The sequence below is a fragment of the Mesoplodon mirus genome (assembly GCF_964341445.2).
Source record: "Mesoplodon mirus genome assembly, chromosome: 8".
NCBI classification, from domain to species: Eukaryota; Metazoa; Chordata; class Mammalia; order Artiodactyla; family Ziphiidae; genus Mesoplodon; species Mesoplodon mirus.
The window spans coordinates 13,989,287-14,010,501 of record NC_138984.1 but is presented as its reverse complement, the minus strand read 5'-3'; the positions used below and the strand labels follow the sequence as shown (position 1 = coordinate 14,010,501).

At 36.7% G+C, this 21,215-nt stretch overlaps 1 protein-coding gene across 1 annotated transcript; it reads right to left on the bottom strand.

Moving 5' to 3' along the window:
• Nucleotides 1-2,697: 2,697 nt before the first annotated feature.
• Nucleotides 2,698-17,103, bottom strand: CCDC195 (coiled-coil domain containing 195; the record flags this gene model as incomplete). Its single annotated transcript, XM_082631254.1, has 3 exons — nt 2,698-2,821; nt 11,803-12,049; nt 16,842-17,103. The coding sequence occupies 3 exons, from the start codon at nt 17,101-17,103 to the stop codon at nt 2,698-2,700; spliced, it is 633 nt and encodes a 210-aa protein (XP_082487380.1).
• Between the last annotated feature and the right edge of the window lie 4,112 nt (nt 17,104-21,215).

Sequence of the window (21,215 nt, the reverse complement as noted above, 5' to 3'; positions counted from 1 at the left end):
GGTAAAATGAGGAGATATTTCCTGAATGTAAGCCTGAATGCCACAGAGAATTATCTTTTAGCAAGACCTGGACAGGAACAAGTTTAATCTCTTTCTGAGTTCATGGAGAATTGTGTTTCAAGATCGACTTTCAAAGTAGTTTTAATAATGTCAAAGTACTAAGTATGTATGAGACTGGATAAATTCAGTCTTCCTTTTCTCACATTTCAGAAAACTAATTGTGAGTAGATTATTGTAGTCATGAGATATTTTGACTGTCTTACAGCACTAATGATAACAACAGGAATCAAAGAAGAATTAAAGCTACAACAGGTTTTTTATTCCCTCCCGTATGAGAAAGAGTATTTTTCAACTATGTGATTTTTCAAACACAGCTTGAATAAATGAACATTTCTCTGCATTGATATTTAAAAATTAAGTACACTGCAGGTGGTAGAACTGTCTCTTAAAATAGGACTATAGTTGAACATTATATGTGGCTTACAATAACCACATAGTTCTCTCTTAGACTGCTTTATCATATTTTTTAAGTTCTATGGGTGGTGTTTTCCATAATCAGAAGGTACTACTGTACTTTCCTTTTTATTTTGGTGGTAAAAACATCAGGCTCAATGATTGTGCCTGCCTGGATACTTAGAGGTTCCTAAGATCTGTTTTCTAGAGGGTAAACTAGAATTTGGACTAAGGAATAAAATGAACTCCATAATGTTTCCCATTGTTCCTGTAACAGCTATTTTCTGGTTAAGTTTATTCTAGATTCACAGCTTAGGGAGTAGAAATAGCTCAAGGAAATCAGAGCAGACAGAATTGGGGTGCTGGAAAAGTTGCCAGGGCCAACCATTTGATTTTGAACACATTGTTTATGTTTTCCTTTGTTTCAATATCTTTATTTGTTAAAGGACATTTGCAGGAGACCAATTTATGAAAGCAAATAGCTCTGGCAGATGTTGGTGTACTTTGATAATAGATTGATGTATTTGTTAACTTTTGGCTTTCATCACCCACAGAGTTATGAACTCCTGCCACTATTGGCAGTGATGGTGACCATTAAGAATTCATTATGGGGAGGTTTCTCTTCCTTCTTCCTCTTTCTCTTTTTCCTCTTCTTTCCAGGTAACATACACAGCTCTGAATGCTAGGGAAGTGTCTTGCTGTTCATCTTTTAGCTGATGACTCATCAACTTAACCAAGAGAAAATCAAAAGCTAGAAAACACAAAAGCTAGAAATCTCACATGTAAGTTTTTACCTGGTATCTTAAATCTGGTCTTTAGACAAGTTGTATTTGGTTTTCACAATGTTTTAAAAATTGAACATAATGCCAGTATTTATGAATCAGGAGATTTTGCATAAAAATCCAGATTTTAACATCCATTGGACGATAGACCATGTGACAATGGAGAGTCCCCTTCCCCTTCCCCACACAGCCTCACAAGCATGAGTAGTTCAGCCCCATGTGGATGGGGTGTGCATATGCCTGTTCTCCAGAGCACGCCCCTCATTTCTATCACTTTTCTGTCCCTTCCGGACATTTGAGTTCCCCTCTTTCCTACCTCTCCCCTCTGGTTGTAACCCTGCCCTATTGTACACCTGTTATAATGTTGAGGACATTGTTAATCTTAAATGAATATCATAAATAAAGGAAGCATCTGACCCATTATGTGACTTTTACCTCAGGGTATTCATTGATTCATCCATTTCCCTTCCAGGAGTCTGTCTTGTGATTATTAAAAACCTCTCTTAGAAATAGACTGGACCATTCATACCCTTTCCTTGCTTCCTGGCTTCTTCAGCTTGGCCTCAGATCTGGGGCACCCCATGATTCTTGGTATTTACAATAGAGGATAGTAATCACAGCTGTTTAAGACATCACCTGGGAAGGCTTGTTTAAAATGTGAATTTCTTGTCTTGTTCCTGTCTGGAGCCCCCAGATCTGCATTTTAACACTCTGGAGATTTTAACATAAGATATTTGTTTAAAAGGCATACTGGTATTAGAACATGATTGCTGTAAACTTGGAGGAGGAGATGGTCTCTTGACTAGAAGTTCAGGATTTGAGGGAGTTCTGAGGTTTTCAACCCCTAAGTAATAATCATTTGAACCTTCTTCTCTCTCCTTCCAACCAGGATGAGTGTCTTTGCCATTAGCCAGCCCACAGTTACTCTGAGCCCACAATATACGCTGTGGGAGTTTGCTGTGTTTGTGTCTACATGCCAGTAACATGGGATATTAAAAGACCAAGTGAGCTTGTGTCAGTGAAATATCAACACACAAATTAACTATAAGGATAATCACTGTGGCTTCTATGTTATAGTCAGAAATAGAACTTTTTTTTTCTAGATTTGTTATAGTTTCAACTGGAGAATGACACATAATGGGAACAGCAGCATTTCCTGATAGCATAGCACAGATACGAAACATTTAGCATGCAATTTAATTTAATTACGTTTAATTGCTCACATGCTGCATAGAGAGACCTCCACAGCCACTGTGCACCCATCAACAACAACATAAAGTAATGGCTTCCATTTCTTGGCCAAGTCCACTGACAACTCTATTGACCCAACGCCAAATATTTGTATATCTTACTGAGCACCTTGCCAGAGGTCTTTGCAGGGGAGGACATTGACCCAGCCAGGCCTCGGTGTTCCCACATGTTGGAAATCAACTGTTTCTTAAATTTCACCACCTTATGTATACTATTCTGTAATGGTACTTAGCTGGTTTGTGGTCTTATTTGGAGAGTATTTCAAAGAACTTGAGTTTTTGGAATATGAAGACATGTTCATGGGTAACAGGAAACTGACTGTCTTTATCTTGTCCCTAAAGAACGCAGAATAGGGAAAGAGAAGTAAAACTTTTTAGTGAGCCTTTATGCAAAAACACTTACTATTTCTACAAAACATTTACTATTTTTGCAAGTCACCAAATATTGCTTAAAGTGTTAAAGGTTCACCTTAAGTATATCATACTTTTTTTTGTTTAGTTGTTCAATAATAATGCATGAAAAAATATTGGAATTGGCCTTTTGATTAAACCCAGTGAATAGCGCTGATAAAACTAAAATTTAAAATTTTTGAGGCAAGGTCTGTACGTCTGAGGATTATCAGCTTGGCGTTTAAAGTTGGAGGATATCATGTTCTCTCAGGCAAATGGTCCTGCACATCAAAACTCTTCAGTTGAAATGAAGCAGAAATTTGAGGGAATTATTTTATATTCCCAATCAATCTGCAGTATGGAGTTTGAATTAATGGAATATCCATTACACCTGAACAATAAAGGGAGAGAGAAGTGACAGCAGTGACCCAGTGTTACCTGAGGGATTAAATCTTTTCATTTTGCCCACTTCTCCTTTCCCCTTGAACAGTGTTATATATAATTTTGACATCAACCAGGATAAAGTTCTCCCAGGAATAAGTCTAAAGAACAGTGTTTAAAATTATTGCCTTTTCTCTAGTTTTGATCTCTCTCTCTCTTTAATTAGATAAGATCATAATTTCACTGAATGGCATTTAGTGGCCTGTATCTATGGGAACACATCTGCTCCCTCCCTTGGGAGGAAGGCCAGTAGTTCTATATGGGATCAATAAAATAATAACTGCTCTGCCAACTTAGCAAGCATTCACTTGACTATCCCATTTATTCTTCACAAAAACTATGAGGTAACTGTTATTATGATTCTCTTTTTACAAAAGAATTAACTACGGCACAGCTCAGACTAATAACTTGTCCAAGACCATGCTGTGTGCAAATGATGGAGTTGGGACTTTAGCTATCTGATTCCGGAGGCTGTCTTCTTAACCACTTTGCTTAGGAAAAGAAGACAATGTATTTATTTTAATGTGTCTGTTTTACCCTATCAGTAAAATATCATTTCTAAGTTTAGTTGTCCATATGGACCCTTTTCCCTAATCTTTTCAACAGCCTGAGATTATTTTTTCTTTTTTTCTTGAATGCAGGAGGAAAAGATTGGGTTTCTATGTCAAAATTAGGGAAAAAATTAAAATCCAGTCTCTAGTTTCTGGAGATCATTGGTTCTTAGAAATATTGACATTGGCATTATTCCGTAAAATACTTTCTTGGTACAATAATAGAAAAGTTCATGAACAAATTAGGTACAATATCTCACTGATTTGAAAGCTAGTTCAAACAAATTGGTTCTTGATAAATCTTTGTAAGAGTCTTTGAAAGCTATTAGAAAGGAAATGAATTTACCCCCAAATTAGAGGAATAATGTAATGAGTTGTTACTTTACTAGTTAATCCCTGAGAAAGTAAAAGACAAAATAAAAAAGTGCTACAAAAAAGCAGCTTAATTCCTATTCAATAATTCTCTGTATCTACTGGGTTTTATGCCAACCCAGAACCCAGCTGTTGATTTTAAGCCGTTACTGACTTTCTTGCTTTAACACAATTCTACAATTGGCTCAATCTTTCAAATTAAAGTAGATTCCAAATTAGAAATGGATTGTGTTCTAATAGTTTATTCATTGGCAGCTTGGAAGTTGGAAAACATTTTGCTTCAGAAAAATAATACATTATAAACATTGGCTAGGTCCCCAAACTACCATAGAAAATAATATAAATTGAAATGGGAAAATTAATACTGCTATATTTCCAAGTTTAGCACTGTAGGTCTGTAAGCCTGTAATGGTATAAGTGCAAAAACTAAAGCATTATAATACAGGCACTGTACAATTATAAACTATGTAAACACAAGCCTGGAAAGATATCCATTAAAATCTCAGTGGTGGTTTTTCAGGTAGTGGGATTATGGAAGATTTTCCTTTTTATACTTTTTACTTTGCATATCACATTAATATTTTATAATTAGCAATTTAAAAATAATGAACATTTAGTGCTTTTATATAACTGTATATTATATATACATAATTTTATTTAGACAAAGGGTACATCTCTGCCTTTCTTCCCTCCTCCCTCTCTGAAAACTCATGACCATTGGAACACAATGGTTGGATGTACACTTCTTGTTTCCATATCCCACATCTGCTCTGTTAACAAATCTTGTTGGCTCCATCTTCAAATGTTTAGAAACCACATCCAGCTATTGCCGTTGGCCAGGAAATAATCATTTCTTGTCTAAATTATTTTTTTAGCCTTAAACATGGTCCCCTTGCTTTCTATATTGTTTTTCTATAGTCTTTTCAAAACAGAGCTCTCTTTCTCTCTCTCTCTCTCTCTCTCTCTCTCTCTCTATATATATATATATATATATATATATATATATAAATGAAAAGAGTATATTATGTATCCTAATTCACTTAGAGAAAATCCAGAATCATTGGAAAGGAGTGAAAGACCACCCTTAGCTCTCTGCCTTCTCTCTTTGTCTCACTTCTTCCCTTCACTGCACTCAGTACCAGCCACCTTGCCCTTCTTCAAACACCAGTCATGGGCCCACCCAGGCCTCTGGAATTTGCTGTTCTCAATGCCTGCAGAGTGCTCCCGCTTACCCACTCCAATCCCCTGCTCATATACCCAGAACTCTCTCTCTCCCTTCTTTATTCAAATAGTGAGGTATCTTCTGGCTACGATATAAAAAATTTCAACAATGCTTGCTCTTCAAGCCCTTTATTTTTCCTTTGATTGGTTTACTTTTCGCACCATCTAACATAATATACACTTCCTGTATTTTCATGTTTATTGATCATTATGTTACAAAGGAAAAAGCTGCACATTGGCAGAGATTTTTGACAATTTTTTTCCTGCTGTATCTTCAGTGCCTAGAATCCAGCACATAAGTACACCCTTAAGATGTATTTGCTGAATGAATGAATGTGGGTAATGAAAGCATAAAAAACAGACTGAAAAGATAGAAAAAAAACCTCATGGGGCCTCCCTGGTGGCGCAGTGGTTGAGAGTCCGCCTGCCGATGCAGGGGATACGGGTTCGTGCCCCGGTCTGGGAGGATCCCATATGCCGCGGAGCGGCTGGGCCTGTGAGCCATGGCCGCTGGGCCTGCGCATCCGGAGCCTGTGCTCCGCAACGGGGGAGGCCACAACAGTGAGAGGCCCGCATACCGCAAAAAAAAAAAAAAAAAAAAAAAAAAAAAGAAAAAAAACCTCATGGTTAACACTTGCCCCTCAGAAGTACAGGGGAAGAGAGATATAGGGCTTTTCTCTGTTAGTAACGTTTTTTCTTTTATATATAAAAATATCTGGATAAAATATGATAAAACTCTTGCAGATGAATACACTGATATTTGTAATACTAGTTTCTGAATGTTTATGTATTTTGAAAATTTTCATAAAGACATATTTTACTAGTTTTCCAATAATTAATGGTAAGGCACATATTCCTAGCATTCCATGGAAGGGCTTTTATGATGGATCCTGCTAACTTCTCCATCCTCACTGATTTCCTTACTTTTAGTTTTCTCTGTAGTCATGATTTCTTCTATCTTCTTGTCTTTTTTGCTCTACTGGGATGACTTTTCCATTTTTCTTTGCCTGTCCTTCCTGACCCAGGTTCCTCTCTCTGCTCCTATAATAGAATTGTCTACAAATGAAGAACAGTGTTCATCCTGCCTTGTAAAATTCAAATAAAACTGGTTCAACCTTTGTATCCCACATCCAGTGGGAAGTCCAGTGCTCTTTCCAATATTTATGAGAATTCTTGCAGGCCTATTAATTATGGTTTCCCTTTGATTTGATTTCCTGCCACTGATGAATTAGATAACTCATTCTCTCAACAACTATATTTGTTCCATTTTCTCTTCCCCAGATAAGTTAATCATGAAACCAGGTCCCTATTTCTTGATTTTCCTCCTTCTCCTCAGAGGAGACAAATGTGTATACACTTTTTTTTAAACATCTTTATGGGAGTATAAGTGCTTTATAATGGTGTGTTAGTTTCCACTGTATAACAAAGTGAATCAGCTATACATATACATATATCTCCATATCTCCTCCCTCTTGCGTCTCCCTCCCACCCTCCCTATCCCACACCTCTAGGTGGACACAAAGCATGGAACTGATCTCCCTGTGCTATGCAGCTGCTTCCCACTAGCTATATTTCTTTTTTTTTAACTTTATATTGGAGTATAGCCAATTAACAATGCTGTGATAGTTTCAGGTACACAACAAAGCAACTCTAGCTATCTATTTTACATTTGGTAGTGTATACATGTCCATTCCACTGTTTCACTTCGTCCCAGCTTATCCTTCCCCTTCTCAGTGTCCTCAAGTCTATTTGCTACATCTGAGTCATTACTCAATTCTTGTCCCTACGTTCTTCAGAACTTTTTTTTTTTTTAGATTCCATATATATGTGTTAGCATACGGTATTTGTTTTTCTCTTTCTGACTTACTTTATTCTGTATGACAGTCTCTAGGTCCATCCACCTTACTACAATTAACTCAATTTCATTTCTTTTTATGGAAGAATAATATTCCATTGTATATATGTGCCACATCTTCTTTATCCATTCATCTGTCGATGGACACTTAGGTTGCTTCCATGTCCTGGCTATTGTAAATAAAGCTGCAATAAACATTGTGGTACATGACTCTTTTTGAATTATGGTTTTCTCGGGGTATATGCCCAGTAGTAAGATTGCTGGGTCATATGATAGTTCTATTTTTAGTTTTATAAGGAAACTCCATACTGTTCTCCATAGCGGCTGTATCAGTTTACATTCCCACCAACAGTGCAAGAGAGTTCCCTTTTCTCCACACCCTCTCCAGCATTTATTGTTTGTAGATTTTTTGGTGGTGGCCATTCTGAATGGTGTGAGGTGATACCTCATTGTAGTTTTGATTTGCATTTCTCTAATAATTAGTGATGTTGAGCATCCTTTCATGTGTTTGTTGGCAATCTGTATATCTTCTTTGGAGAAATGTCTATTTAGGTCTTCTGCCCATTTTTGGATTAGGTTGTTTTTTTTTTTTTTGATATTGAGCTGCAAGAGCCGCTTGTAAATTTTGGAGATTAATCCTTTGTCAGTTGCTTCGTTTGCAAATATTTTCTCCCATTCTGAGAGTTGTCTTTTCATCTTGTTTATGGTTTCCTTTGCTGTGCAGAAGCTTTTCAGTTTCATTAGGTCCCATTTGTTTATTTTTGTTTTTATTTCCATTTCTCTAGGAAGTGGGTCAAAAAGGATATTGCTGTGATTTATATCATGGAGTGTTCTGCCTATGTTTTCCTCTAAAGTTTTATAGTTTCTGGCCTTACATTTAGGTCTTTAATCTATTTTGAATTTATTTTTGTGTATGGTATTAGGGACTGTTCTAATTTCATTCTTTTACATGTAGCTGTCCAGTTTTCTCAGTACCACTTATTGAAGAGGCTGTCTTTTCTCCATTGAATGTTCTTGCCTCCTTTATCAAAAGTAAGGTGATCATATGTGCGTGGGTTTCTCTCTGGGTTTTCTATCCTGTTCCATTGATCTATATTTCTATTTTTGTGCCAGTACCATACTGTCTTGATTACTGTAGTTTTGTAGTATAGTCTGAAGCCCAGGGGCCTGATTCCTCCAGCTCCGTTTTTCTTTCTCCAGATTGCTTTGGCTATTCGGGGTCTTTTGTGTTTCCATACAAATTGTGAAACTTTTTGTTCTACTTCTGTGAAAAATGCCATTGGTAGTTTGATAAGAATTGCATTGAATATGTAGATTGCTTTGTGTAATATAGTCATTTTAACAATATTGATTCTTCCAATCCAAGAACATGGTATATCTCTCCATCTGGTTGTATCATCTTTAATTTCTTTCATCTGTGTCTTAAAGTTTTCTAGTACAGGTCTTTTGTCTCCTTAGGTAGGTTTATTCCTAGGTATTTTATTCTTTTTGTTGCAATGGTAAATGGGAGTGTTTCCTTAAGTTCTCTTTCAGATTTTTCACCGTTAGTGTATAGGAATGCAAGAGATTTCTGTGCATTAATTTTGTATCCTCATACTTTACCAAATTCATTGATTAGCTCTAGTAATTTTCTGGTAGCATCTTTAGGATTATCTACGTATAGTATCTTGTCATCTGCAAACAGTGACAGCTTTACTTCTTTTCCGATTTGGATTCCTTTTATTTCTTTTTCTTCTCTGTTGGTTTTGGCTAAAACTTTCCAAACTGTGTTGAATAATAGTGGTGAGAGTGGGCAACCTTGTCTTGATTCTGATCTTAGTGGAAATGGTTTCAGTTTTTCAGCATTGAGAATGATGTTGGCTGTGGTTTGTCATATATGGTCTTTATTATGTTGAGGTAAGTTCCCTCTATGCCTACTTTCTGGAGGGTTTTTATCATAAATGGGTGTTGAATTTTTTTGAAAGCTTTTTCTGCATCTATTGAGATGATCATATGGTTTTTCTCCCTCAATTTGTTAATATGGTGTATCACATTGATTGATTTGCATATATTGAAGAATCCTTGCATTCCTGGGATAAACTCTGGTTGATCATGGTGTATGATCCTTTTGATTTGCTGTTTCATTCTGTTTGCTAGTATTCTGTTGAGCATTTTTGCATCTATGTTCATCAGTGATATTGGCCTCTATTTTTCTTTCTTTGTGGCATCTTTGTCTGGTTTTGGTATCAGGGTGTTCGTGGCCTCATAAAATGAGTTTGGGAGTGTTCCTCCCTCTGCTATATTTTTGAAGAGTTTGAGAAGGATAGGTGTTAGCTCTTCTCTAAATGTTTGATAGAATTCGCCTGTGAAGCCATCTGGTCCTGGGCTTTTGTTTGTTGGAAAATTTTAAATCACAGTTTCAATTTCAGTGCTTGTGATTGGTCTGTTTATATTTTCTATTTCTTCCTGGAAGGTTGTGCATTTCTAAGAATTTGTCCATTTCTTCCAGGTTGTCCATTTTATTGGCCTAGGGTTGCTTGTAGTAATCTCTCATGATCCTTTCTATTTCTGCAGTGTCAGTTGTGACTTCTCCTTTTTCATTTCTAATTCTATTGATTTGAGTGATCTCCCTTGTTTTCTTGATGAGTCTGGCTAATGGTTTATCAAATTTGTTTATCTTCTCAAAGAATCAGCTTTTAGTTTTATTGATCTTTGCTATTGTTTCCTTCATTTGTTTTTCATTTATTTCTGCTCTGTTCTTTATGATTTCTTTCCTTCTGCTAATTTTGTGTTTTTTTTGTTCTTCTTTCTCTAATTGCTATAGCTGTAAAGTTAGGTTGTTTATTTGAGATGTTTCTTGTTTCTTGAGGTAGGATTGTATTGCTATAAACTTCCATCTTAGAACTGCTTTTTTTTTTTTTTTTTACCATACGTGGGCCTCTCAGTGTTGTGGCCTCTCCCATTGCGGAGCACAGCCTCCAGACGCGCAGGCTCAGTGGCCATGGCTCACGGGCCCAGCCGCTCCATGGCATGTGGGATCTTCCTGGACTGGGGCATGAACCTGTGTCCCCTGCATCGGCAGGTGGACTGTCAACCACTGTGCCACCAGGGAAGCCCTTAGAACTGCTTTTGCTGCATCCCATAGGTTTTGGGTCATCGTGTTTTCATTGTCATTTGTTTCTAGGTATTTTTTATTTCCTCTTTGATTTCTTCAGTGATCTCTTGGTTATTAAGTAGTGTATTGTTTAGCCTCCCTGTGTTTGTAATTTTTACATATTTTTTCCTGTAATTGATACCTAGTCTCATAGCATTGTGGTCAGTAAAGATATGTGATATGATTTCAATTTTGTTAAATTTACCAAGGCTTGATTTTTGACCCAAGATATGACCTATTCTGTAGAATGTTTCATGAGCACTTTAAAAGAAAGTGTTCTCTTGTTTTTGGATGGAATGTCCTATAAATATCAATTAAGTCCATCTTGTTTAATGTATCATTTAAAGGTTGTGTTTCTTTGTGTATTTTCATTTTTGATGATCTGTCCATTGGTGAAAGTGGGGCGTTAAAATCCCCTACTATGATTGTGTTACTGTCAATTTTCCCTTTTATGTCTGTTCGCATTTGCCTTATATATAGATTTGCTCCTATGTTGGGTGCATAACTTAAAAGCTTTTCCACAGCAAAGGAAAACATAAACAAGATGTGTATATACTTTTGATAGTCAGGGCGTAACTGGTTATTGGGAGGTAGAAATGCAGATTGTGGGGGAGGGGAAGTGATGCTCTAACACAGTAGTGCTTGACAGTGACAATCTTGTTCTGAAAGAGCCCTTGGCTTTACCCACTACAAGGGCCACTAGCCAACTATCTTCTTAAAGATTCCCAGCCTACTTCTCAAATATTTTCTCAGTCCCTCCCATTTGCAGCCTGCTCATAACTCCTTAAATACCAATTCATATTTTGCAGGACAGGTCAGTTTCCTCTTTGTCTCTTGGCCTGTTTGGCTTATGCCTAAAGGGTCCTGTCTTATACTCACACAAGCCCATGAAGGCACCTTCCTCCACAAGAACAGTTCTTTCTCAGACAGGAATTCTCTGTTTAGCTCCTAATGTAACTGTGCCTTCTCCCTGAGACACTCTTTATTGCAGTGTTCAGTTTACTTGTGCGTCTTTGTCACTAAATGAAAGTTTTGAACATAACGTTTTGCTTTTGCAGGATCTTGGATCCCCAGCGACCAGCTCAGAGTATGATAATTAATGCTTGATTAGTATGTGAAGCCTGATGGTTCTCCACTTATTAGAGGCATCTATTAGTGGGTACCATTTGATCTCACATAAATTTGTTTCTTTTGGTTCTCAAAACAGACATAAGTACGATGGAAGTTATCTTGGCCTAATAGCCTACTTGGTTTTATTACTTCCAATAGATAAGACCTGGCTTATCCAGGAGAATGTCTCAGTAAGCATCACAGCATTCAACTATAAACTATCTTGAGGCAGATTGTACATTACCTGCAACCAAAACCATGCTTGGGAAAGGCTCTTTGGCTGGAACCATTGCTGGTAAAAGAATCTGGGGCAAACATCTGTTCTTCGTTGTCTTGCTTCTTAATTGAAGAACATGCCAGAGATTTGACTGTTCTTTGAGCTTCTAGAATTCCACGATTTGGATGTTTTTCCCCAGCTTTCCAAGGATCTTTTGCAGCTAACAAATGAGTTGGTGAGGAAATGGAATAGCGTCTAACAATCATAACATTGCCTGTACAAGAGACACAAAATTCAAGTTTAAAAATTCTACTTTTAATGACCTCCACAAATGGAAGATTGTGTTGGTAGTAGATACTTCATTGAAACTAACTAACCAAAGCTGTTGTTTTTAGATTATTTTTTTTGCATAAAAGACATTCATTCATTGATTAATTTGGAAATTATTGAGTGCCAACCATGAGCCAGGTGTTTTTTTAAGAGATGGGGAGTAGGAGTGAACAACACAGAATTCTTGCCTGCATAAAATTCTCATGTGACTGACAGGTGATAAACAAACAATATATGATAAAATTCAGATAGTGGTAGGTTCTAGGAAGACAAATCAAGCTAATGAGGGCTAGGGGATAGAGGCAGATGAGGGAGGGGGTCTGGAGGCTATTTAAATAGTGTGGTCAGGGAAGACCTTCCTGAGAACATAGAATATGAACAGAGAGCTGGACATATAGAGATAATAAAACACGATTTTAAAATGCAAAGAACATGAATTTCTAGACATGCAGTTCTGGAAGTTCTCCTCATTCTAGAAGAACGTGCTCATCCACAGTCCCTCATCACTTGAATAGTCACAAATAATTGAACTGGCTGCTCCCTGAAATGTGTGTGTTGGCTTTAGTAAGGACAGTTGTTATGAGGATGACTGTCGAATGAGAGGTGAAAACAAGGCAGACACATGGAAAGAAGTAAAGATGCCTTGGGACTTCCCTGGTTGTCCAGTGGTTAAGACTCCACCCTTCCACTGCAGGGGGCATGGGTTCCATTCCTAGTCAGGGAATTAAGATCCTGCATGCTGCAAGGCACGGCCAAAAAATTAAAAAAAAAAAAAAAAAAAAAAGAAGTAGTAAAGATGCCTTCTGTGGGAAACAGGAGTTCTCCTGAGAGAGATGGAGAGATTTATGGCTTTAGTTTCTGAGGGCTTCCAACCCAGTTTCTGTCCATAAGTCTGCTAATAAGCTCTTTCCTTGAGGTAAATCCTATCTCCATTCCTTGTAATGAAAGCACCTTGAATAAAAGAGCTTTATTTTAGGGAGTCTTGGTTTGTCTGTGTCTCACTTCTAACACTGTGCTAACTTACCTGGGGCCTGTCATTCAACCTCTACTTAGACACCTAGCTATTACCCCTGGGGTTAATGACACTGACCTCAAGGGTTGGTTTCCATTTTCTGGAGCACTTAGTGAATGTTTTTTGAATCTTTATTCTTTCTCATCATAGCTTTGTCATTTGTCAAAGTATAAGAAAGTGCAGCATCGTGTTTAGGTTTTCAGAGTGCTGGAAGCACAATTTTCTCTTTTTTAAGTTTGTGGCCCATGTCTGAAGAACACAGACAGCAAATTATATTGCCATTACAGAAAGTGGAGGCTGCCCTGGCTTTTCATAGTTTGGAAGAGCCGGAGGTCATATTTTAAGCAAGAGTTTGTGGGAGAGTTTAAGTTCAAATCTATCTGAAGTAATTAACTGCAAATACTATTCATAAATTATCTTTGGACACTTCCTTTGGCCATGATATATCACTTTTATAATTATCTAAAAACAGGTTTATGACTATTGACAAACATAAAAGTTTCTGTTTAAGAGGATTATAAAACAATATCTTGGGGGATTCCCTTGTGGCATAGTGGTTGAGAGTCCGCCTGCCGGTGCGCGGGACATGGGTTCGTGCCCCAGTCTAGGAAGATCCCGCGTGCCGCGGAGCGTCTAGGCCCGTGAGCCATGGCCGCTGAGCCTGCGCGTCCGGAGCCTGTGCTCCGCAACAGTGAGAGGCCCAGGTACTGAAAAAAAAAAAAAAAAAAAAACCCAAAAAACAAAAAAACAATATCTTTATACCAAATGGTAGGAAAATACAGCAGAGGAAATTATATTTATAATAGCAAAGTTTATTGTTTGGGGCCTATACTCCAGCTTGACAGATCAGCATATAGGCTTTTGGTTTATGTCCTGGATCACAAGTAATCTGTATCCTTTAGTTTCTTATCAATAAAAGGGAAAGAATATTCCACAGAGCATCACAGGGTCATTAGCACCAATTCAAAGATTGCTTTCAAATGCACTTTATTTGCCAGCAAAGGGTATGAGCAGATTGAAGGGAATGCTGGAGTTTCCCTGTAAAGAATTGCTTCTTGCATCTTCTTTGTAGCAGATTATCTCTTCCTTAAAAGAGCCTAGGTGAGATTGCAAAGGGCAGGTGGGGTGAGGGCAACATCCCTGGAATGGACAGGTTGGATTTCATACCTACCAAATGCTGGCACACTCTTACATATATTTCCAGGAGAATTTAGTCTCAAGTGATTGCTTCCAGACCCACCTTAATGGTTCCTTCTTAAAGTGAGACACACTTCTAATTTCATATCATTCCTTCTCAAAGAATAAGTTTATATTAGTTTGTTTTCAAGAGGATCAGACAAGCTGCTTAATCTCTCTGGGTCTTGTAGCCTCAAAAGTATAAAAAAGGGGATGAGCTCTAAATCTCCTCCCTAGCAGCACATTTCTATCATTCAGTTGCAAGTATGAATTTTGATTGATATCAGCAATATCTTACTGACTGCTAATAAAAACCTTAAACTCAAGTCAAATGATATTTTTCCAACCTATCCAATGATATGACGACAACTGCTACCAAGTAACTCATGCTGAGTCTTACTTGTGCTACCTCATTTAATCGTCTCAGCAGCCTTATGAGATAGATTCTATCACTTTTTCCATTTTACAGATGAAGAGAGTGATCATAAAACATGTCATATTCATAGAATCATAGAATTTTACAGTTGGAATAGGCCTTGGAAGGCATCTAACCCATTCATTTTTACTTGATAAAGCTAAGATCAGGAATTTTATGTGAGCTACCCAGCACTGACCAACTATTACAAAACTGGGACTACAACCCAGGTGTCTTCATGCTCAGGCCAATGTTCCTTCTACTTATATCACTTTCATAATAGAACATCACATGTAAGACACACATAAATATCACTTAAATTAACTCAACCGGGCTTCTAAGCACAAATTTAAATCATATTTCCTTCTTTGCTTTATTGGTGCAACTGGCAAGACTTCCCCAAATGTCACCAAATGTTTTTCACTAGTCCTTTTCCAACTTAATGCTTATATTCTTACTGGAGGTCACCATTCAGTTGCTGAAAATGTATATTATCAGTTGTGTATTTAGCTCTTAATAATATTCAAACCTCCTTTAAATTAAATGGCATTCAGGCCCTGAATTCAGGGTTTAAAAGGTAATACTCTTTGTTCTTTAACCAGTTTAATGCTTGTTTTAGAAAAGCACTAGGTGTACTGAGGCTCAAATTACTTTTGCATTAGGATAAGCATCATGAAAAATAGATTTGAAGGAGTTGTTTACCTTTGGAGTAAGGCAGTTGTTTTCAGTTGGGAGAAATGTTGTCTTCCAGGTGACATTTGGAATGTCTGCAGACATTTTTGATGGTCATGACTGAAGGGGGAGAGGCAGGTACTACTAGTGTTTAGAAGTCAGGAAAAACTGCTAACATCCTACAATGTCCAAGACAAACTGCTATAATACAGAGGTATTCAGTCCAAATGTCAAGAATTCAGAGGTGGAGGAAGCCTGGGGAAGGATATACTACACATGTCCATATCTTTTTTTTTTTTTTCACCAGGAGAAAGTCTAGCTTCCTTATAGTTTACTCTTTCAGTTTTACTAAATAACCAACAGACAGAATAACTCAGATCCAGAGTTGTTCTTGACAACAAGGGAAAAGATCGTGATTGGAATCTGTTCCCAGCTTTGAAATACAGGAACCCATACTAGAAAGAGACCTCTTTAACAGAAAAAAACAGCTGGAAATAGAACATGTCCAATTGCCAAGCTGTTCAGCACCTCTAAATGGCATTGCCTGAATCTTTTGACAGAGGATATTAAGCGCTTTGAGTATTTAATTATGTATATCAATTTTATTTGAATATATTGTATGTAGGTAAGCACTCATTTAAATGTAGAATGTATTTTTTCACTCTCCTGATTTCTGACTTAATGTATAGTCCTCACAGTCAAAATTCTTTCCCATAAAGGGTGAGAGATTTGATTCTTTTAGAATATATCATTGCCTTTTATTCTTGAAGTCTTCAACCTGTATAGTAATTTGAATTATGTGCAACATATGTTCATAAAGGATAGTAAAAATTTTGTAAAATACGGATAAGAAATAATACCTACCATTTGTTGTGTGTTTGCCAGGTGCTATACTAAGCACTTAGTTTATCATTACAGTCAATCCTCACAACCATGTGAGGTAGGTACTATACCACTTCCAAATGAACAAAATGAGGGTTAAAGATTTCTCAGAGCTAGCTCTAAATCAAATGGCCAACTGGAGTCAGATCACTGACAACCGTATTTGTCTGATTCTAATATCCATATACTTAACTATTATGCAATACTGTTCTAGGTTAATAAGTGATCACGCCATTTGACACGTACCCATTTGGTGTTCCATTATGTAGCATTTAAATGCTTGAAGTCAAGAAAGGAAAAAAAGCATTACTTTTAATATGACTGATTTCCACAAATCTGTCATCCTTATCTTTCCAGGACTATCTGGAGATAGTTTCAATGTTGTTAAAATATGTTGCTTGAAGATGCTAAAGAAATTCTTTCCCTAGGGATTCAAAGATAATCTACCAGGAGAAAAAAGATGGAACTCACCACTGTAATACCAAATTACGCAGTTATGTGAGAGGCACAATAAACCTATTATTTAGGAGATATTTGCAAAGGTGGGCACAGCCCAGAAGAGCTATGGATGTACAGTACCTTGGTGTTCCCTCACAGCTGGGGCCGTACCAGTGGAAACACCACCATGAAGGGCTGCTGGAGATTGTCCAGGCACTTCTGCAAATTTACCGAGGTCTGTGACTTCCTCCTCCTTCTCATCTCCTGATTTTCCCCCTGAGCCTGGGGTTCTCTGACTAGTTGAAGTCAGTTTCATCCGGAGGGCTTGATTCTCTTTCTCCAGCTTATTGATCTCTGCCCGCATTTCCTGGATAACTCTCATGAGCTGGATATTTGCTTCCATTGCCTCTTTTCAGGTCGCTCTGGTTTGTTCCTTTAGGGAGACAGATCAACATTTGCTCATGAACCAAATGCACAATCTACTCAGTGCAACAAGTTGCTCCTGCCCATAAACATTCCTGGACAATAGGTGTCATTCTCCTCTATGCCATCTTTCAGCATCTGGGGAGTTAGGCTGTCTACGGAGGTAAAGGATCTCCATGACTTATTCATTCTGGGTTTTGTTTTTCAGAACAGAGCTTTTCTTTGTACCTTTCATTTCATATCAATCCACAGTTCTAGAATATTGCTTTGTGTCTGCAGAGGACACTCCAGAAATTTCCAGTGAGGACCAGAGTTTCTTGCTTCTGTCATGAACGCACCATCCTACCAGCCACTCAAGTTTTTTCTCTGTTGCTATTTCTGGGATCAGACGTTTCATAGAATCACCAACTGGCATGAGCACATCAAAACTGGCACATAAGAATTATTCCTTGTCTTCTCTGTAAAATATATCATAGTTCTGTACTTTTTGGGTAAATTATTAATTTTGACACCTCTTGATTAAGGATAACTAGCAGAGGAAGTCATATGAATTGCAGTGAGATTATTTAAATGAGATGTTGATAATTATACCTAAATCCCTTAAGATAATTTCAAGGACCATATAATTACTTCTCAGTAGGTTTCTATCGTATAAGCATTTTTGCTGTTATTTGGTTTCAGAGTGTTTGCTTGGGCAAATACTGCCCAGACCTCTTTTGGGAATGTAAGAAGATACAGGTTAAACATTAATCTTGAATGAGAAGAACACGCAACAGTTAACAGCTTTCATTACCTATTTCCTGAAGAGGTTTCTTTGTTGGGAATGAAAAGTACGAATCTTAGATAACATATTCTGTATAACCACTTGGAAATTCAATTAATGTTTAAACATGAATGGCTTTTTGCAATAGGGTAAAAATGATCAGATAATTTTTCATGGTGATAGTTTTCCCTGCACATTTGTTCCCTTATGTTTTTATGTATATTGATGTGGGTTTTTTTGCTTATCCTAATAAATAGAATAGGCAGGTTGATTGATCCAAGGCCATAGGTGAGAGAGATTGGAGAAAGTATTACTCCTTTTTTATTCATACTGAATTATTATATGTATTTAAATTTTATGAAGTGTTTACTAAAAAGTCAGTCTAAAAAAACAATATGGCTGTTTTGATATACTACTTCTATTTGTATTTAAATGAATTTCAGTAAACTTTTGTGTGCCAAACTGGCTAGAGGCTATGGAAGTGGCTGTGGAAATATGGAATATGGAGTAAGATGAGTCGTAAAGGTCATCCAGTCCAACCACCTACCAGATATTCAAATCTGTTCCACAACATCTCTGTAATGGATTATTGACCCTATATTTAAGTATTTCCCCTGTAGGAAAGTCCTCTTCCTACAAAAGTATACTACTTACTTTTTAATTAAAATTATTTACTTGACCAAAAGTTGGCCTCCATGTAGCTTGTTCCTAGTTATTCTCTTTAGAGAGGTTATGTGACAAGCCTAATCCTTGTTTTAATGAAAATTCTTATTCCATCATGTTCTAATGAGTCTATATTCACCAGAAGGAATATCCCAATTCTTTCAACTGTTTGTCAGCTAATGTGGGTTCATGGACCTTGGCCGCTCTCTTTTGAACATGTTTCCATTTGTAGAAAGGTCTCTTGAACTAGGATGTCCAGGTTTAAATGCATTCTCCTGAAGGCATCTGACTAGCCTGGAGTATACTGGCATAGCTTCTGTAAAGTCTTCTGTAGAAAATATTCCATAAAATTGGGCAGTAAAGACCATTCTTGAAATTGTATTCACTGCAACAAAGCAGGAATTGTATAATTGTTGAAACTGACAAAATAGTTATTATTTATAGACAATTTGATTGATATCTAGAAAGTCCAAGGAATTGAATAAAATATTTTATTTTGTAATCTACTCCTATGTTACAAAATAAATATTTAAAAATCAGTAGTTTTCTAAAGTACTATTAATAACTATATAGAATAAAATAATTGAAAAGTATTCCACTAACAATAGGCTCCCCACCTATAAAATCACTCAGGAATTGTCTTTAAAAAGTTTGTAGAAGAAAATCTAGTATTTTACTGAGATAGAAAACGGAGAATATGCTCTTGGTGAGAGGACTGTATATTTTAAGGAAATCGTAATTGAATTTCTAATTTATAGGTTTAGTGGAAGCACAAATTCTTTTTTTAAAAAAGAAATTGATGAAATCATTCTAAAGATCGCCTGGAGATAATAGGCTTGAATTATGTGAAAATGAAGCGTATTTGTTGGGTCTTTGCCTTATTAAATTATTCAATAGAGTATGAAGCTATAAAGATGAAAACAGCAAATACTGGTGAATTTGCAGGTAGGACAAAGTTACAGATAATTCCTGGAAGAAATAGAAATGGCCAAAAAATGTGAAAGAATCTCAACATCACTAGTAATTTTGCAAATTAAAACAATGAAATACCTTTTTAGGAAGAACCTAACAAGCTAGCACAGATTTTGAAAAATGAATGCAAATACTACTAATAAATGGCATGATAAGCAGTTTTACAATAAGTATCAAGGATATTTAAAAAAATTCTTCATTGTAGATCTTTAAATTCTACCTTCTAGACTCTACCTAAGAAAGTAATTATATTTAAAGATTTTTATAAAAGGATGCTCATTGTGCATTACTTTAATAGCAAAAACATTGGAAATAACCTAAGTGTACAAAAGAGGAGAATAAATATATAAAATATGATAGAGCCCTAAAACATAATAGTATTCTGAAACTGAAAATGTTGAGTGAAAAAGTAGTATATATTATAGAGTAAAATCAAAGCCATGTAAAAAGCATTAGAAAGAAATGCACTGAAAGGAAACAATTCCTATCTCTTTGTGGTAAGATTTTGGATGATTTTTATTTACCCTTATATGCTATATGAATTTTTAAAAATCCTATAGTTACATGAAAGATATCCATAATGAAAAACTTAGGTAATAAAAAATGTGAAAGAAATTTATTTAAATGGTCTGACATTACGTTTTCTTGGGACTTTGTTGATGTTTGATTAAGTCAAATGGCAATTAAGTCAAATGACTAGTGAGAACTGGAATTTTTTTCTTACCAAATTAGCTTTAGTCTTTAATAGTTGTCATAACAGTTTTAAAATTGGATATATGAGTGAAAGTTGTTCAGAATTAGTAAATTTTTATATAAATGCTAGGATTGATGGTTTTATGATTACTCATGATTCATTTCTAAGGGTGTGGATGGATGTCTTGTGTAATGGGACAGGCTGGGCTCAGAGAGTTCTGCTTTAGGAACTGACTTGTATAGTGGGGTAGATGGGGTATTGGGTCCTGTAAGAAGGGTGGAGAAGTGGTGAGTGGGGTTGAAGGAAAATTCCAACAGCATGCTCTGGGAAGTCCAAATGGCAAGAGGAAAAAAGTGTCTGAAGACCACAGCAGTAACTGACAGGTAATAATCCAAGCAAGAAACTTGCTTGGGGATCCAGGCTGAAGGATGGCATAGCAGGGCGTTGTTGGCATGTAGAAGAGCTACGGCCACTGCCACTGTGACTCCCTGATGGCACTTTAGGCCTTTTTCTTGAACTACCAAAATCAGGACTGTAAGCCCTTTTTCTAGAGCAGGGACCCTCAGACCCCTCAGCATCACCTGGGAGTGCTTGCTTAAAATGAAGGTCTATAGGCCCAACCCTAGACCCGTTGGGACTCTCTTGTGGTAGATTTGGTAAATCACATTGTAAGAAGCTCCCTAGATTATTCTTATGCATACTAAAGTTTTACGACAATTGTTCTAGAACAGTAGCAGAAATTTAAAAAACCAATAGAAATAAAATGGAAGCCGCATACACCATTACAAATTTTCTAGTAGCCGTGTTAAAAAAGTAAAGAAAACAAATTAATTTTAATGTTTTCTTTAACACAGTAGCCCCAGGATATTATCATTTCAACATGCAAATAAATATAAAAATTACAACTGAGATATTTTACATAGTTTTTCTCACACTGTTTTTAAAATTCAGTGTGCATTTTACACTGAGAGCCTGTCACAATTCAGACACTAATTTTTCA